Source organism: Muscardinus avellanarius (genome assembly GCF_963383645.1).
Source record: "Muscardinus avellanarius genome assembly, chromosome: 17".
NCBI lineage: Eukaryota > Metazoa > Chordata > Mammalia > Rodentia > Gliridae > Muscardinus > Muscardinus avellanarius.
The window spans coordinates 24989730-25007664 of NC_137803.1; the positions used below are offsets into that span (position 1 = coordinate 24989730).

Sequence of the window (17935 nt, forward strand, 5' to 3'; positions counted from 1 at the left end):
GGAAGGTCACGGAGGATCAGAGACAAAACAGAAATGGGAGGAGAAGGGAATGTGGCTCTAGACACCGGGGGCCCTGGAACCGCACCTGTCCCAGTTGGAGAGCTGGCTCTGGCTGGCAGCCATGAGCACGATGTCATCGATCTCATCCTCGATACGGAAGGGGTGTTGCGAGGTGGGCTCGTCCTCTGGACAGGAGTATGGGCTCATGTAGGGGTGCTGCAGCCCCATCTCGGCTGTCAGGCGATCCATGGGGTTGAAGGTCAGGATCTTCTCCAGAAAGTCGATGGCTGTGGGGAGCAAAGATGGACATGGAAGTTATATGTCGCTCCTGCCAAACTCAGAAGGAGCCCCGCAGTGTGGTGACTTTGCAAATGAATGAAATAGAGACCCAGAGGGATGAGGTCTCATTCTGATTGGAGGAGGTGAAAACTAGAGCCTGCCTGGGGCAGAGCTTCTCCAGAGCTAGGGTCTGGGGGCAGCCAGTTCCTCTGGTGTGGGGGGATCCCTCAAGGACGGGTATGGGAAATGGGGGAGCAGCCAGGACAAGGGGGTACTCTTCAGGGGCAGGGAAACTGGGACAGTCACCCATTCCCTTTGCTTGGTGCTGAGGGCTACTGGGGTGGGGCCCAGGAGCCTGCAGGGGAGGGCTTGCTGAGCAAGGCCAATGTGCGAATGTGCAGCTGAGCGAGGTACAGGGTCTATCCAAAGCCAGGGCCCTTTGCACCCTATGTGGCTCCTGGAAGTTTGACCAATGTGGTGGCTTGATGGATATTCAAAATATTGAACAAGTAGGCTGCAGCTCCCTGCTGTGCGGCAGGGCCCTCCAGTGGCTGGGTCAGGGGAGTTCTGGACTGTGGGAGCCTGGTGAAGGGATACTCAGAGCCTTGTGCAGTGGCTGTTTGCCAATCAGCATGGAAGTGTAGCAAGGTTCAGCAGCCGCCAGGGTGTAAGAGGGCAGGCATGCTGGCTGTCGAGCAGCCCTGAACACAGGTGCTGTTGCTCTTTCTCCTGAGCAGGGCAGTGGCCCCTCTGCCCTGGTCAGCTCAGGGCAAGGCCTGGCCTGGAGGTCTGCAGTCCTTCCCAGTGCTGGAGGCTCTGCAGGTTCCATTTACACCCTGACTTGGTCATTCCTGGCAACGGGGAAATGGAGCCGAGCTCCAAGCCTGGGCTGCCTGCCCCTCCCTGCCCCGCACACCAGCCCTGGCTCTCTTTGCAGAACAATCATCAATGATTCAGGAAATCAATGGATTCGGAAGGTCACTAGCCTCCCAGGAGGACAGTGTGGCTGCGTAACCCTAGGATGACAGATGAGGTAATCAGTGGTATCTCTGAGCACTCCTGGATGCCCAGAGGGGTTACTGGGTGTGCAGACCTGGAAGAGGATCTGTCTCATGAACAGGACTTAAAGGATCAGGCACTCTAGGGCAGGCCCAGCTCTTAGCCTGGGTAAGTCTTTCCCTCTTTGGACCTCTGGCCCCTCTTTTGTCCCAACCTGTTACAGTGGACTGTTCGACAAGGTGACCACACAGAATTAAAGTTCCAAACATTTGACAAGACAGCACCACCATTGTCATCCTTGCTGAGAACCACCAGAAGCCCAGGAATAAAAGAAATGCTTTCTTCGGTCAAACCTAGATCTGTCCCCTTTAACTTCCACCCCTGGGCCAGCTCTGCCCTCAGGGGTCCCCCCAGATCAGCACATTCGACCTGTCTCTCCCTAGTCCCCCCCAGTGAAGTGGCTGTGTGACTGGGGACAGGGGTGTGTGGGGTAGTGATGTGTGCACGCCACTTCAAGTCTGACCCATACAAACCTCCTCCAAGAGTTTGTCCTCTTTCCCCCTGGCTTCAGCTGGAAGCACTGGGCCAAGGTGACCTTGAGGGCTATGTTCAGTCCTTCTGAAGGCCTGGGTCCTGAGCAGAGCCACTCTTCCTTCCCAGATGTTCTTAAGGCTGTACTTTTTTTTTTTTTTTTGGTGCTGGGGATGGAACCCAGGGGCATTCTACCTCCGAGCTACACCCCCAGCCCTATTTTTTATTCTTTATTTTGAAACAGGGTCTCACTGAGTTGCAAAGGGCCTCACTAAGTAGCTGAGGCTGTCTGCGAACTGCGATCTTCCTGTTTCAGCCTCCCAAATGCTGGAATTACAAGTGTGCCCCACCATGCCTGGCTCCTTAAGGCTGTACTTTTATATAACAAAGCTTCTGAAAAATACATCACCTTCCTATGGCCCAGTAGATTTCTAACTGGGCTCCTCGGAGACCCAAGTATTCTAGAAGGGTTCCCAGGAGCACCTCTGGGGATTGAGAGGCAGGTGGGCAGGACCCTGAGCCCCTCACCCCTGCTCTGTTCAGAGCATCCTTCTTACCTGTTTACTATATCAGGTTTCCTTCTCATTAATTTGTCCCTTTGGGTATATTTACTTCTTATAATAAATAGAGCTGAAGATGGGACCCCTGTGCAGTCTCAGGACCTCCCTCATCTCGCACCTGTCATGTGATGTGGCCATCTGGGCTGCTGAGGGATGCTGTCACCAGATGGAGTCCCCTGAGGCTCTGATGGCACAGCCAGGCAGACCCTTTGGCCTCTTTCCAGATCTGTGAGGCTCCAGTGTAGAGCAGGGGGATTAACTTGCCTGAGGCTACAAAGCTAGTCACTGGGAACTGGAAACTGTCCTCCAGCTGAGAAAGTTCCTGTTCTCGGCACCATACTATGCCTTCCGTGGGGTGTAAGGGGGATGAAGGGAGAGAGGGAAGAAGGCAAGCAGGAAAGAAGAGAAGGGAGCGGGAGCAAAAATGGAGTAGGACTCGGAGGACCATTAATAACTATCTCAAGGGTGCTAGACCCCGGGCCAGTAGCCTTTGGTTTGGAAGTACAGGTTGAGAATCCTTATCTACAATGCTTGGAATCAGTAGTGTGTCAGATTTGTTTTGGGGTTTGGAGTAGACTTTACCAGTTGAGAATCCCTAATCTGAAGACCAGAAACCTAAAAGGACCCCAAATTTGAAACGTTTTGAGCATGAACAGGATGCATTTTGAACTTTCAAATTAGGGATTCTCACCCTGCAGCGAGGGCAAATGCCCACTGCCAGAGGGCCTTGAATTCTCTGTCCAGGGACCATACTCTGCCCTTGGAAGCGCGCCAGCCCCTGCCCCGCGGGGTCAGTACCTTCACTGTTGACTTCGGGGAGCAGCTTGCGCAGCGGCCTCTTCACCTCCCAGGTGCTGTTGACGAAGGAAGGCATCACCCTGAGCAGCTCGTCCTTGTCCTCCTCCCGGATCACAGGGATGGTCTCCAGGATGAGCTGCATCTGCTCCAGCTCGTGAGCCCCTGGGAAAGTAAACGGCAGCCGTCCAAGTGTGTGGCCCGAGCGGCTTTGGTGTGTAGAAGCCCCAGGCAGCTCTAGCTGGGAAGGACCACACAGGCAGGGGTTGGGAGCGAGGGGACCCAGGTTCTCATTTTCACTCTACCACCAACTTGCTGTGTGATGGTTCAGTCCGCTGTAGACTCAGCAGTCGCTAAAGCGATAGGAGCCGCCTGGCCAGGGCTTGCCAGTGTCCTCATCCGCCTCTGTGCACCTTCCTACTAGGCTGGGGAAGGCACCAGCTTTAAGGCTAGGGATGAGCCTCTTTGGTTTCTAATTAGGAGGATTCCATCCAGAAGACCCAAGAGAAAAAAAAAAAACCACAACCCCATCAGGAATAGCTGATTGAGTTTGGGATGTACCTTGAGCACACGGTCTCTGCTTCTGGGGTAGAGAGAGGCAGACAGGCCATGCGAGGTGTGTTGTGGGTCAGGTAAAGCTAGCACTCTTCATTCATCATTCATTCATGCATTCGGTCATTGTGTATTGAGCACATGCCGGGCATCGCAATGGATTCTGGGAATGAGTATGACAGTTCTCGTCCATATGAGGCTTCAGTCTGTGTGTGTCTTAGCAACTCAGCTCATTGCCAAGGTGACCACTGACCGTGGGCAGCACCAGCTCTGCCATTACTGGCACTGGCCACCGTGTCTCCCTGCTGTCCTCCTCGGATCCCATTTTTTCTTCTTAGTCTGAGTAGTCTTGCCACTTACCTCTGCCAGGGTGAAGCCTCAGCTGCACCTCTCCTTGCTCAAGAAACCACTTTGACCACCACCTGCAGAGGGTCCTTCTGTGCCCACAGCTTCTTCTGGAAGCTGGTGACCTAGGTTAGACACTGTCCTCTGTCTCCCCACCATGCCCCGTGGGGCACTAAGTGTACCCAGATGCTGTGGATGCTCATCTAACAAGGGCCTGCAGCATCAGGGTCTTTGAGAAGGGGTCCCTTTGTCTCCTCCCTGCAGTGGGCTCATGCATGAAGGGTCATTTCAGGGACTCTGGGAGCCCCTATGGGCACCCACTCTCCAAATGAGCACACCAGACTACCCGCCAAGTGGCCATGAGGTCAACAGGAGATGGCGCTGCAGACAGAAATGTTGGGACCTTGCTCATGGACGCTGATCTCTCTCCTCTGTGATGCACAGATCAGCCACCGCAGACCTGAGCTTGAAGCTGCTTCTTCAATGACACGAGTAAGTGGCAGAGAAGGAACCTCCCGCCCCTCACAGTTTTCTGCTCCTTCCAGGGATCAATAGCATGATGCCAAAGGCAGCTAGTGGGCTCCAGCATCCATGTGGCTGGCGGGAAACAGGGCTTTGGTGGCCAGTGGCCCAAGAGGCATAATGACTCTCCTCTTTCCTTCCTCTCTCTCTCTCTCTCTCTCTCTCTCTCTCTCTCTCTCTCTCTCTCTCTCTCTCTCTCTCCCCCTCCCTTCCTCCCTTCCTTCATATCTTCCTTCCTTCCTTTCTCTTTTCTTTTTGGTACTGGGGATGGAACCCAGGGGCATTCTACCTCTAAGCTACACCCCCAGCCCTATTTTTTTATTATTTATTTTGAAACAGGGTCTCACTGAGTTGCAAAGGTAAGTAGCTGAGGCTGCCTGTGAACTGCGATCCTCCTGTCTCAGCCTCCCAGACTTCCCACGTTCTCTCTTTCCCATCCCTTATGGAATGAGGATCAGTATTCACACTTGGGATGACCACTGTGATGAATCCAATCTGATGGCATGTAAGGGTCCCTAGCTTACAGTAGATATCTGATAAACCCTGGTGTTCTGGGAGCTGGGGAACAGAGGCTTTCCCTGAGAGAAGCTGATGAAATTAATCCATGTGGAGGATTTATGTCCTAATCATCTCTGGGTGATCCTTGGTGAGAGATGTCACTTGGGCGAGAAATGTTAACACTGAGTCTACTAAGGCACCCCTAAAAACATGGGAGGCAGTTGCTGTGTTGAGCTCGCTCCCCTCCTCCCCTATTAGAGAGTGACCTTCCTGGGCAAAGGCCACACCACCAGGTGACAGCTCTCCCTGCCTCTCTTGCAGCAAGGGGACAGGACCTCGGGGCTCCAAATGCCAGTCTCAGTTCGGCATGAGAGGCTGCGGGGCGTCACCATAACTTTCCATCAGGATGGTCTCTAGCATTTCTGCAAAGTTAGCTGAGGTGCAGGGGCCCAGAAATCTGCAAGTGAGAGAGGGCAGCATTTACGGCTGAGCATGGAAACATCAGATGAGTGGAGAGGTACAGGAAAGAAAAGCAGAATCAGTGGGGTGAGATGCAACTTCGAGGCCTGGCCAGCGAGGGAGGAGGCTGCCAGCCCAGGGAGCAGAAAGCATCAAGAGGGGAGGATGACCACTGCTGACCAAAGCTACAGCTGAGGCTCTAATGGGTTCCATTGAATTAAAAAACGGAGCCAGGTTGTGGTCAGGGTGGCGATGGCTTCTGTGGGATGGAGGAAGTATGAGCTCTGAGAGAAAATGCAAGAGAGCAACCAAAGACAGAAGCGCTCTCCCAAGCGAGGAGAGAGGGACCGAGGATCAGAATGAGGTATAATGGGAGCACCAAGGGGTCTCAAGTGCCGAGGAGTTAAGAAAGATGCCATAGAAGTCAGGACACAAACTGGGCTTTGAAGGATCGGTAGGAGTTTTCTAAGCAGAAAAGGGAGTTTTGGGCCAAGGTGAGCAAAAATTATGGTGAATTAGGAAAGTAATGGGTCATCTCATGTGGCTGCAGACAGTGGATACTGAGTCAGGGAGGGACGTGGAAGGGGCTGAAATGTGAGGTGTGTGTTTTCAGCTGTCAATCTCAATGTGTTTGAATATAAGTATGTCTTAGTCCATTTGAGCTGCTATAATAAAATACCATAGACCAGTGGCTTGTAAACATCAAACATTAATTTCTTCCACTTCTGGAGGCCAAGAAGTCCAAGGTCAAGGTGTCCTCGATTAAGTGTCTGGAGAAGGGCTTGTCTTCAGAGACTATGCATTCTTGCTACATCCTTATTTGGCGGATGGGGTGAGGGAGCTCTCTGGGGCCCCTTTGCAAGGACATTAATTCCATTCACCTCCCCAAAGACCTACCTCTTACTACCAACACATTGCAGGCGCAGATGAAGACAGGATTCCCACATATGACATCAGGGGAACACTAGCATTCACACCCTAGCAAAATGGCTACTTCAATTGCAAACGTTTTGTGCTCAGTAGATTAATTTTAGTTTGTGTAATATTTTTGCCAGAAATCATAATACAATGCCTTCAAGAAGTGCCAGAAAAAAATCAAAGAAGTCATTTCAGTCAAAGATCATGTAAGGCCGGGCATGGTGGCACATGCTTGTCATCCCCGCGCTTAGGAGGCGGAGACAGAAGGATCCCGCAGGTTCGAAGCCAGACAGCCGTACTGGCATAAGAGACCCTGTTTCAAAAATATAAAATAGGTCTGGGAGTGTAGCCCGGAGGTAGAAGGGCTTCCAGGAACCCCAGTACTACCCAAAAAAATAAAAAATAAAAAAATAAAAACAAAGATTATCATGTACAGGTATCAACATTTGTTTTCTTCCCTTTGGTAGACGAATCCCAGAAGAGGAGGCAGGTAGCAGAATTAGCGACTTACCAGCGAAGAGCATCCTCCCCGTGAGCATCTCAGCCAGGATGCAGCCGGCCGCCCACATGTCGATGGCTTTCGTGTAGTTGTTGGGGGACAGTAGCAGTCGTGGCGAGCGGTACCACTTTGTGACCAGCCCCTCTGACAGATAACCCTGAAAGACAAGAATGCCCCAGTCCACAGATCAGCTCTTTGCAGATAGATAGCTCCCTGCCAGGCCTCTCCCGGTTCCCCATCTCATGGAAACATGGCCCTTTCATTCTTGCTTCTTTCCCACTGACCTTGAAGGAGCATTGGCAAAAAGAGGTCTAGTTAGAGTGTCTGGGCTGGTTTGTGGGACTCAAGGGCTTGAGTTGGGAAAGCTCCAGGCTTTTCCTTTGTGGAAAGAGAATCAGGATTATCAATATTTTAGAAGGATTGATTTCTCACCCCGCTCAGTGTAATTAGGCATAACAAGTCTGCTCACACTGGTAAGGAGATGGATAAATAGGAGCCACGCTCACGTTCATTACTACCATCAACAGCGTAATGATGAGACACTGAAATTTCATTTGTCCAGGGGCTGAATCTCAGCAGTAGCCATGCATCTGAAATTGAGCCAGAAGCTTTGGTGCCAATGATCGTAACTGATGCTGCCAAAAAGCTAGACACCAAGCCCTTGCCGAGAACAGGAAAGCCATCTTTATAATGGATATAGGTAAATGGTGGATGGAAGCAGCCCTCAGCCACAGATTGGTCACAGCTTCTGTAGGCCCCGGGGATGCTGGGGCTCCTGCATAGCGTTTTATTGGAAGATAGATGCTCTAGCTGGTTTTGGCTGCCACCTGGTGACTTCTGCACTGGGACAGAATCTCTCCCTATTGCGTGTGGTGACAGCACATATATTTTAGCACATATAGGAAAATACAGACAGGCAACTTAGACATTGTTTACTATCTCATTCAGAAAGGTGGCCCAACAGTGAAGTCTGAGAAATGCCCATTTGAATTTCCTGGTGTAATTTCCCCGAAGGCCTAAGATAGACCCGGTGGGAGTGAAGGTTAACATTGAGGGATCTCCCAACAGTCTGACGTTGGGTTGAGCCCAGGCCTCACCCAGCACCAGACCAGAAGAACACACCTCGCATACCTTGATAAGCTAACCGCAAGTTGCTGCTTCTGTAAACCCGCTTATTTTAGCATAATAGATGGCTCACCCCCTTGTGTTTTTCTCCCTTAAAACCCCCTACCTCAGGCCAGTCGGGGCGCCTCTCCAGTAAGATTTCTAGACTGAGGGTACCGCCACTGGCCAGCTAATAAAAGCTTCAATTGGCATATTAAAAAAAAAAAAAGATTGAGGGATCCAACGAAATGTTCTAGTTCTGGGGATGGTCATATGATTTGCTTTGTGCTTCTCAGTTTGGCATTTGAATTTCTTCTTCCTCCTCCTCCTCCTCCTCCTCCTCCTCCTCCTTCCACTTCTTCTTTTTTTTTTTTTTTTGGGTGGTACTGGGGGATTGGAACTTGAGACATTCTACCTCTGGGCTATACCTCCAGACTTATTTTTTATTCTTTTTTTTTTTTTTTTTTTGCGGGTCTGGGGATGGAACCCAGGGGCATTCTACCTCCGAGCTACACCCCCAGCCCTTATTTTTATTCTTTATTTTGAAACAGGGTCTCACTGAGTTGCAAATGGCCTCACTAAGTAGCTGAGGCTGACCACAAACTCTAATCTTCTTGTCTCAGCCTCCCAAATGCTGGTATTACACTCCTAGCCCTCTTTTATTTTTATTTCAAAACTGGTTCTCACCAAGCTGCTGAGGGCCTTTCTCAGTTGCTGAGTCTGGCTGAACCTCCGATTCTCCTGTCTTAGCCTCCCAAGTACTGTGGTTCCAGTTGTACAGCACCATGCTCAGCTTCTTAATTTGTTGAACAAAAGTTTATTAAATGTCTAAAACTTCCTGAGAGTCCCACATTATTATTATTATTATTAATTATTATTATTATTATTTTGTGGTACTGGGGACTGAACCCAGAGGCACTCTACCTCTGAGCTTACCCCCCAGCCCTATTTTATTTTTTATTTTGAAACAGGGTCTTACTAAGTTTCAGAGGACCTCACAAGGTTGCCAAGGCTGGTTGCAAACCTGCAATTCTCCTGTCTCAGCCTCCCAAGTACCAGGATTCCAGGTGTGAGCCACTGTACCTGGTTAGGAGCCCCAAATTATGATAGTGCTTACCTCTACTCAGTGGACCATATTTCCTTCAGAACAGGGCTTCAAACTTGCAGAACAAAGGAGGAAAGGGGAAGATGCTTGTGATATTATGATAAATGTATATTTTGGGTTTCTTCCATAGTTCCTGGCTCATAACTCCCTTCCCAAAGCAGGCCATCGAAACTAAAATTTCTCTCCTTTACGGCAGGTCATAGAAACTCTAATTTCCCCTACTTCTCTATCTTGGAGATGGCTATAAAGAAATTCTCCGAGATACCCTTGTTGATAGTAGGTTATAAGACCCTTCACATTCCAGAAGGGTCCTGCCCAATACCCTGGAGGTATGGTACTGTGCTAGAAGCCCCCCGGAATCAGAACAAATAGCCTGGCTGAGTTTCCCTAGCCAATCTATTATCATTAGATCAGATCCTTTTTGTCTAATCTGATCGCTTTTCTATAGATAGTTATCAATGCTTCAGTCATGTTGGTACAATAACCATTAAAACCCCAAGGGTGCTTTTAAAGAGCTTCTGGACGGCCGAGTTGTGGAAGTTTTTAACAGTACTGCGCACCCAGAGAGGGCACCGAAGAGCTGCGCTCCTTTCTCCATCTCTTGACCTCTGTCCATCTGTAGCTTTGGTAATGTCTTTCATAATAAACCTCTTAAGCAAATTGGTCAAACCCAAGTGGGTGTGGCAACCTCACGTGGTAGCTCCAAAGTTTGGGAGCCCTAGACTTGCTTCTGGTGTCGGAAGTGGGGACAGTCTGATGGGACAGAGCCCTCAGTCTGCGGGACCTGGCACTATCAGAGGATGCCCAGACCTGGCCTCTGCAGAATGCTGGCTTCTTCCCTCCCCACACCTGCTGGGGTCACAGCAATGACATGTGTGAGGAGCAGATCAGAGGGGCACTGATGGGATTGGGTTTTCCTCTTTATTCTCAGCACATCCCTTATCTGGAAATGATTACAGCACACCCCAACCCTGTCCTCCGTGATCCAGTCAGAATGACCACCTTACAGATTCAGGAGTCTTCTCTCTCTCTCTCTCTCTCTCTCTCTCTCTCTCTCTCTCTCTCTCTCTCTTTCACTCCCTCTCTCTCTCCCCCCTCCCTCACTTCCTCTCCTCTCTCTTTTCCTTCTACGGGTGGGTATTTGCATGTGCACAATTCCTGGATATCCTCATATCCTCAGACTCATCGCCCTACCTGGCTGGCTAACATGCTCAAGCCAGCTTTGACCTCGTTACTATTTCTTTACATCTGCAACCTCACCCTTTCCCCAAGAGTCCTAGATGATGGCTTCTCCTGGGCGGCAGCTCTATTTTCTTCTTCTTAATGTTGTTGTTGTTGTTGTTGTTGTTGTTGTTGTTGTTGTTGTTCTTCTTCTTCTTCTTCTTCTTCTTCTTCTTCTTCTTCTTCTTCTTCTTCTTCTTCTTCTTCTTCTTCTTCTTCTTCTTCTTCTTCTTTTTTGTACTGTGGATCAAACCTAGGGGTACTCTAGCATTGAGCTACATCCACAGACCTATTTATTTATTTATGTATTTATTTATGTATTTATGTATGTATGTATTTATTTATTTTTGCAGTACTGGGAATGGAACCCAGGGGCATTCTACCTCTGAGCTACACCCTCAGTCCTATTTTATTCTTTATCTTGAAACAGGGTCTCACTGAGTTGCGAAGGGCCTCACTAAGTAGCTGAGGCTGTCTGTGAACTGCGATCCTCCTGTCTCATGTCTCAGCCTCCAAAATTCTGGGATTACAAGTGTGCACCTTCACGGCCAGCTCTTTTCTTCTTCTTATTGTTATTCCTTTTTTTTTTTTTTTTTTTTTTTAGATACTGGGGATCAAACCTAGGGGCACTCTACCATTGAGCTCCATCCACAAACCTTTTTATTTTAAGAGAGGGGCTCGCTAAATGGTCCGGGCTTGCTAAATGGTCCAGGCTGACCTCGAATTTGTTACCTTCCTGACTGAGCCTGGGGAGTCTCTGAGATTACAGGCGTTCACCCCCCCCCCTCCCCCAGCACCATTTATCTTCGTCCACAGATGTTTCTGTGTTGCTGCCTGGTGCGTGCCTCCTAGGAAGTGTGAGTAAACACTGCTGAGTGAGTGAGGGGGGCTGAAGGAGTCAGTAACGGAGTAACATTACTCTAATAGAGAAACGCGACTCCGGATGGTCTGACCCCTTCCACGTGGGCACCTTCTGCAGGGACCGCTGGGCTTGGACACACTCGGCTTTATGGCCAGCTCCAATGCCCACTGTAAAAGATGGGTAGGGAGTTTACATAAGTTGATACTCATGTTTTATCTTGTTCCAAAAATAAGCAGCCAGTGTAATTATGACAGTAGTTTATTTTTTTAAGGCCAGGTTTACTGAGGTCTACTCACAGAGTGAAACTTGTTCTTTTAGGAGGTGGTTCTATAAGTTTTTGTTTTTTGTTTTCGGATCTGGGGATGGAACCCAGGGGCATTTGACCTCCAAGCTACACCCCCTGCCCTAGTTTTTAGTCTTTATTTTGAAACAGGGTCTCACTAAGTTACGGAGGGCCTCACTAAGTAGCTGAGGCTGTCCGCCAACTGCGATCCTCCGGCGTCAGCCTCCCAAATGCTGGGATTATAAGCGTGCGGCACCACGCCCGGCTTGGTTCTGTAGGTTTTGGTGAAAGCAAATAACCATGTCACCACCATCACATCACGATATTCCATAATCCCATCACCTCCAACACTTCCCGCGCTCTCTCTGCACACCCCCAGCCCCTGCAACCACTGCTTCTGCTTTGACTTTGTATAGAATGACATACAAATGGAACCACAGTGTGTAGCCTGTGGGGCCTGCATCCTCCCCTTAGCAGCGCCTCTGAGGTTCACCCACACGGCGTGCACAGTAGTCTGTTAGGATTTAACTGATTCTGAAATCACAGAGCTGAGCCAAACTGCCCGTAGAAATTCCTCACTTCTGGATGGGTGGGTTATAAATAAAGAATGGCTTGCTTTTCTTTTCCAGCCAGAGGGTGAGATTGTCAGGGGAAGAGTAAAGCCAAGAGTAACCGGAGGGGAGGTAGCTTAAGGGGGTTTTCTCTGATACGTAGATGAACAGTCTTCTATGGAATGGAATGTTCTGGAATTAATCTATCTTTCTGCAGAGTCTAGGGCTGGAGAAAAGTGGGGACGCAGGGATTCCTTCTGAAACACCTGCCTTGAATAATGTTCACATGACTTCATTCATGATCTTCCGGCCAGAATTGTGGACAAAGCTATGATGCAAGCTAAGACAGTTCCTTCTGGCTCTTCTTACTTTTTTTTATTTTTTTATTTGGTGGTACTAGGATGGAACCCACAGGCTATCCTACCTCCAGGCTATACTCCCAGCCCTATTTTATATTTTATTTGGAAACAGGGTCTTACTAAGTTGCTGAGAGCCTCACTCAGTAGCTGAGGCTGGCTTTAAACCTGGTGATCCTCCTGTCTCAGCCTCCAAGCACTGGGATTATAAGCACGTGCCACCACACCCAGCCTTATCTTCCTTAGTTTTGAATGAAAAACCAAGAACCTGCTGCATCTGTGTCCACTACTAGATCTTCTTCTGTTTCCCCATGGCTCCTTGTTCCGCCAGCTCTTTACAAAACACAAAGGGGCCTTTAGTTTTTCAATGAAGAAGTTAAATTTTTTATTCATTTCTTATTTTGCTGCAAAGTTGTTGCTTCTCTGTAGAAAAATAACACCAGCAAATGCAGCACATTGTAAAATTACATACTTTCCTTCATTCTCAGTTATTTTTTCTTTCTTCTTCCTTTTTTTTTTTTTTACAGTAACCCAGGGGCATTCTACCTTTGACCTACATCTCCAGCCTTCTTCTTCTTCTTCTTCTTCTTCTTCTTCTTCTTCTTCTTCTTCTTCTTCTTCTTCTTCTTCTTCTTCTTATTATTACTATTATTATTATTATTATTATTACTATTATTATTTGCAGTATTGGGGATGGAACCCAGGGGCATTCTACCTCCGAGCTACACCCCTGGTCCTAAATTTTAGTCTTTTTAACTTTTTGAAACAGGGTCTCACTGAGTTGCGAAGGGCCTCCCTAAGTAGCTGAGGCTGTCCGCAAGCCGTGATCCTCCAGTCTCAGCCTTTCTAATGTTGGGATTACAAGGGTACGCCACCACACCTGGCCTCCAGCCCTATTTTTTTATTTTGAAACAGGGTCTCTTTAAGTTGTGGAGGGCTCACTAAGTAGCTGAGGCTGGCTGTGAACCTACAATCCTCCTGTCTCAGTCTCCCAAGTACTGGGATTACAAGTGTACACCACCATGCCCAGCTATTTCCCAGTTATTTCTAATAAAAAGACCGCTAAGTATTTTGACCAGACCTGAGGGATGTATGTATATATGTAAACAAGTTATATTGTTATATAAGGCTTATGATAGCAATGTTACTCTTGAATGACATATTTTTTAAAAATTAGTTTTACCATGGGTTATTCTATAAATTCTAAATACCAGAGTCTAGAGCCTACTTTAAGGATCATAGAGTATTGCAGAAAAAATGCAGATTGTGCTTATCTGCAATCATTAGGAAGTTAAGGGGTGTTTTCTTCCAGTAGCACTGTGGAGAGTGGTTTCTTTTCCGTGGGAATTGCTGAAGACCATTGCTTTAAGCCTTGCATCCACTGCTAATTTAAGGCAACTCTGCGGGACCTGGTGTCTGGGGGGGGGGTGCTACTTTCATGGAGTTCTTCAGAGTCACCTACATCAGCAGACCATCTTCCTGACAATATCTGTTGGCAATCCCTGGATTTTCTGCAAGTGCTCATTAAGTTCAGCCGCTGGCAGCTTCACACTCTTTGAAGCACCAAACTCGTTTGTTTGTTTGTTTGTTTTTGCCATGTTGGGGATGAAACCCAGGGCATTCTACTTCCGAGCTACACCCCCAGTCCTATTTTTTAGTCTTTTATTTTTGAAACAGAGTCTCACTGAGTTGCAAAGGGCCTCACCAAATAGCCGAGGCTGTCTGAGATCCTGATCCTCCTTGCTCAGCCTCCCAAATGCTGGAATTACAAGCGTGCACCACCACGCCCAGCCCTTGCGCTTTTGATTTTGTTCCACCTTCGGGACAACTACAGGAAACAGCAGCTCCCAAAGCTCCCTGGGAAGAATTCCTGCTTCCTGCTTTGCCAATTCCTTTTACTGTTGTTTTCCATTTATGTTTCTCTGTGAGTTTACATCCGAGAACAGAGCATTTGATGTGCAGTGTCAGGACGGTGCCCGCCATCAGCACCCCCCCCCCCACTTCCCGGGGCTGCAGCGAGGGCCGCTTGCACTGGGAGTGCCTTGTCCGCGCGGGCACCGCAGTAGGTTTATTGAAGTGTTTTGGAAGCTGTGAGGCAGAGGAGAATTTGGGAAGTTGCAGTGTCTTCTGCTAAGTTCTAGAACAAGAGAATCCCTGGGAAGGTGATTTGGGAACACAGAAAACTCCATGCCCAGGTCTGAGGGTTAACCTGGGGGCCAGGGAGTCCTTCCTGCAGCTGACATGGACCCTTGGGGTCTGACGACAGAGGCTCTGGGGCCCACTACTCAATACTGATGATCTGAATCAGAAAGAGGAGTTTCCGTTGAGTGGATGGGGTGAAAGTCAGAATTTTTGGGGGAAAAACACGTCAACACCTTCTCTGTATGGCTGTTATAGGGTGATAATCCCTCCTAGAAACAGGTGTCATAGAACACTGATCTCGTCCTCAGTCCTTGCTTCCTCCCGTAAGATTTCAAACAGAAGGAGTGTCTGATGCGGGGATGTAAATGATTCCATAGCCGCCAGAGGCTAACTTTGGGTAAGTTTAGCCTCCTAACATCGCTGAGGTTTTCTAACTGCAGCTAGGTGGGGAGTCTTGTATTTCTTTTCAGGAGGGCTTGCTTAATTTCCCCTCAGGTCTGTCCCAATCTTGCCTTGGCCGGTTCATTTCTACCTACCTGCCTAGCATGCACGCTCAACTCAGTTTTCCAGTAGGATTCACAAATCAGTCAGGGAAATCCTCTAGTAGCCTTTCTGCCCTGTCCACAGCTTCATCTGAATGTGAAGGGGAGCCCATCTTCAGGGACCAGAAGTGGTTCTCCCAGGCAGAGCGTGCCTGGAAGGACCAGGGATGCACAGGGCACTGTCTGAATGTGGTGTCGCAGGCCGCTGAGGCTGAGCTGTGGGGCGAGGCTGAGAGGCACCATTGATCTCAGAGGACATGAAGCCCATACTCCTGCAATTCCACGACCGCCACTCGGTGTGCGAGCCAGGGCTGGAGGTGCTCCTTTCTCTTTCCTCCCTCCACCCCTTTGCTGGGTATTCCTGCCTGAAAGAAGGGCTCTGGAGGTACAGCTGGGGGAGCAGCTGGATGCAGTTTCCTTTCTAGATCTTTCCATGGGAGCCCTGTGGGCCTTCTGCAGCTCTTTTTCCTATCAGGACATTTTGCTGTCCCTTTTGAGAGCCCACGGGAGCCTTGTCTTTGACAGCTTCAAAGGTTTGGGAAAAAACCTAGCAACAGCTGTCTGTACAGAGCATAATTAGGGGCCCCCAGCAGATCTAGAGAGAGGTATAATTAAAAGCTCTGAGCTCTCCCCTTGCAGAAGGATCAGTGAACCAGGTCCCAGCCCCAGCTACCTGCCAGGGCATTCAGAAAGCCTGGATCCAAGCTGTTCCAGGAGGGTAGCCTAATGATGTTCCAGCAAGCCTGCCCTGGGTGGTGGGTGCCGGCTCTGCTTACCCTCCACGTCCTCACCAGCCCTGAGCCTGCTCTCCTGTCTTGGAGTCTGAAGGCTGGGGGAGCAGGTATGACCCAAACCACTTTTTTTTTTTTTTGCAGTACCAGAGATGATGGAACCCAGGGGCATTCTACCTCTAAGCTACACCTCCAGCCCTGTTTTTTATTCTTTCTTTATTATTTTGCAGTACTGGGGATGGAACCCAGGGGCATTCTACCTCTGAGGTACAACCCCAGCCTTATTTTGTATGTTTTATTTTGAAACAGGATCTCACTAAGTTGCAGAGAGCCTCACTAAGTAGCTGAGGCTGTCTGCGAACCATGATCCTCCTGTCACAGCCTCCTGAATGCTGGGATTACAAGTGTACGCCACCGCGCCTGGCTTATTCTTTATTTTGAAACAGGGTCTCATTGAGTTGCAAAGGGTCTCACCAAGTAGCAGAGGCTGTCCACGAATTGCAGTCCTCCTGTCTCAGCTTCTCAAATGCTGGGGGTACAGCCTGGGACACCACACCCAGTCCACTCAGCTTTTTACTTAACCCTTTAATGATGTTGTGCCTGCCAACCCCTCACAGGTAGGATGACTATAAATGGGAAGACATTCTCTAAGAACAAGACCTCAGTCAACTCTGTGTGTGTGTGTGTGTGTGTGTGTGAGGAGTGGGAGAGGGAAAGGAAGGGTTGTTTCTCCCCTCCTTCTGAATCCATGTTTAGGTGGCCACTGTTTCAACCTCACCTTCCCAACCAGATGTTTCTGGAACGTGCTCTGGAGCTCAGCAGGTGTTAACACGTGGGAGGAGAATTTGAAGGTGGTTAAGATTATCCATGCCTTCAAGGTGCATGTCGTGTGATTAGAGAGCTTAAACATTAGGAGGAACAGGTGATAGAAGAACCAGGAGTCACGAACTCACCATTGCCGTGGAATCTATTCTGTGCCCAGCCTGGCCTTAGCATTTTACAGTAATTAATTCTGTGATCTTTCCACCAACCTTTTGATTCAGTTCTTCCCTGGCGTGGTGAAAACACCATGTCCCAGGAGCTAAGGCAGGAAGTGGCGGAGGTCTCGGTGCACCCGGGGACCCACCCGCCTCTGGTGTTGTGCTAAGTGACTAGTGAGCAGCCCGGGCAGCAGGGAAGCCGTGCCCTAGGAGTGCAGAGGTCAGGGGTGGGGGATCCCAGGAGGTGAGGTCTTGAGGATGGGGACATCTTAGAAGTGGAAAAGCCGGTGTGGTTGACGATGAGGGTAGGTGAGAAGACCTAGAATGTGTTCAGGGGACACGGAGACATCTTGAGTCAGGCACAGTTGGAAACAGGGACAGGGGCTGAGGACAATGAGGCCCTCAAGGTCCTCCTGCATCCAATCAAGGGATGCTTGTGACAGTGTGGATTGCCTCAAGTGCTGACTTCTGGTCCTCCTATCTCCATCTGGAATGACTCCCCAGGCAATGCTCGGGGCCTCTTCCCAGGGAACTCCAGCTGGAGCAAAAGTCGTGCGAGAGTGGTAGCCGCAGCCCTGTGGGAGGAGCATGCAGCGGGAGGTGACTGCACGCTCTGGGCTGCAGGCTCTGCTCTCCTCCACAGCTCTCCTGCAGCCTCTGGGAGAGGCTGACAAGATGATCCAACCCGGCCCAACAGCAAGCTGTCTGCAGAACGGGGGCTTACCAGGTGCTGGAAGCCCTCGGGAAGGCCCGGGGCAATGCGCCTCCCTAAGGGAAGGGCTGTGCATGTGCGCCCATCCATCTAGGAGAAAGTAGGTCAAGCTCCAAAGAAACCAGGCCACGGAGAAGCAAAACTTTTAGCTTTGTGGGGTAATGGGTCTGTGCACGGATACTGATTCTTGCAGTCTGGGCTCCTAAGAGGCCCTTGCTGGACTTACAGTGGAAATCACAGGCACTTCACAAAGCAATGGGGGCCGGGAACGTGGCAGGCTGGCACGAGAGCTGCCTTCACACATGGCAAGGTGTCAGCCTGAAGAGCAATAGGTGGTCTCCAAGGCTCTGGGGAGGAGAGCCAATGCCGTGACAGAACTCTTGGGATGT

At 49.5% G+C, this 17935-nt stretch overlaps 1 protein-coding gene across 2 annotated transcripts in view; it reads right to left on the reverse strand.

Annotated features, from left to right (window-relative positions):
* The window catches only part of MAPK4 (mitogen-activated protein kinase 4), a gene marked incomplete at both ends in the record, with an annotated part of 61822 nt that overhangs the window by 4600 nt on the left and 39287 nt on the right, over positions 1–17935 (reverse strand). For both annotated transcript variants that reach the window (XM_080714486.1, XM_080714485.1), the window contains 3 exons: positions 86–287; positions 3168–3329; positions 6970–7114. In XM_080714486.1, coding sequence (XP_080570612.1) covers positions 86–287; positions 3168–3329; positions 6970–7114 — 509 coding nt within the window. The remainder of the gene's footprint in view (positions 1–85; positions 288–3167; positions 3330–6969; positions 7115–17935) is intronic.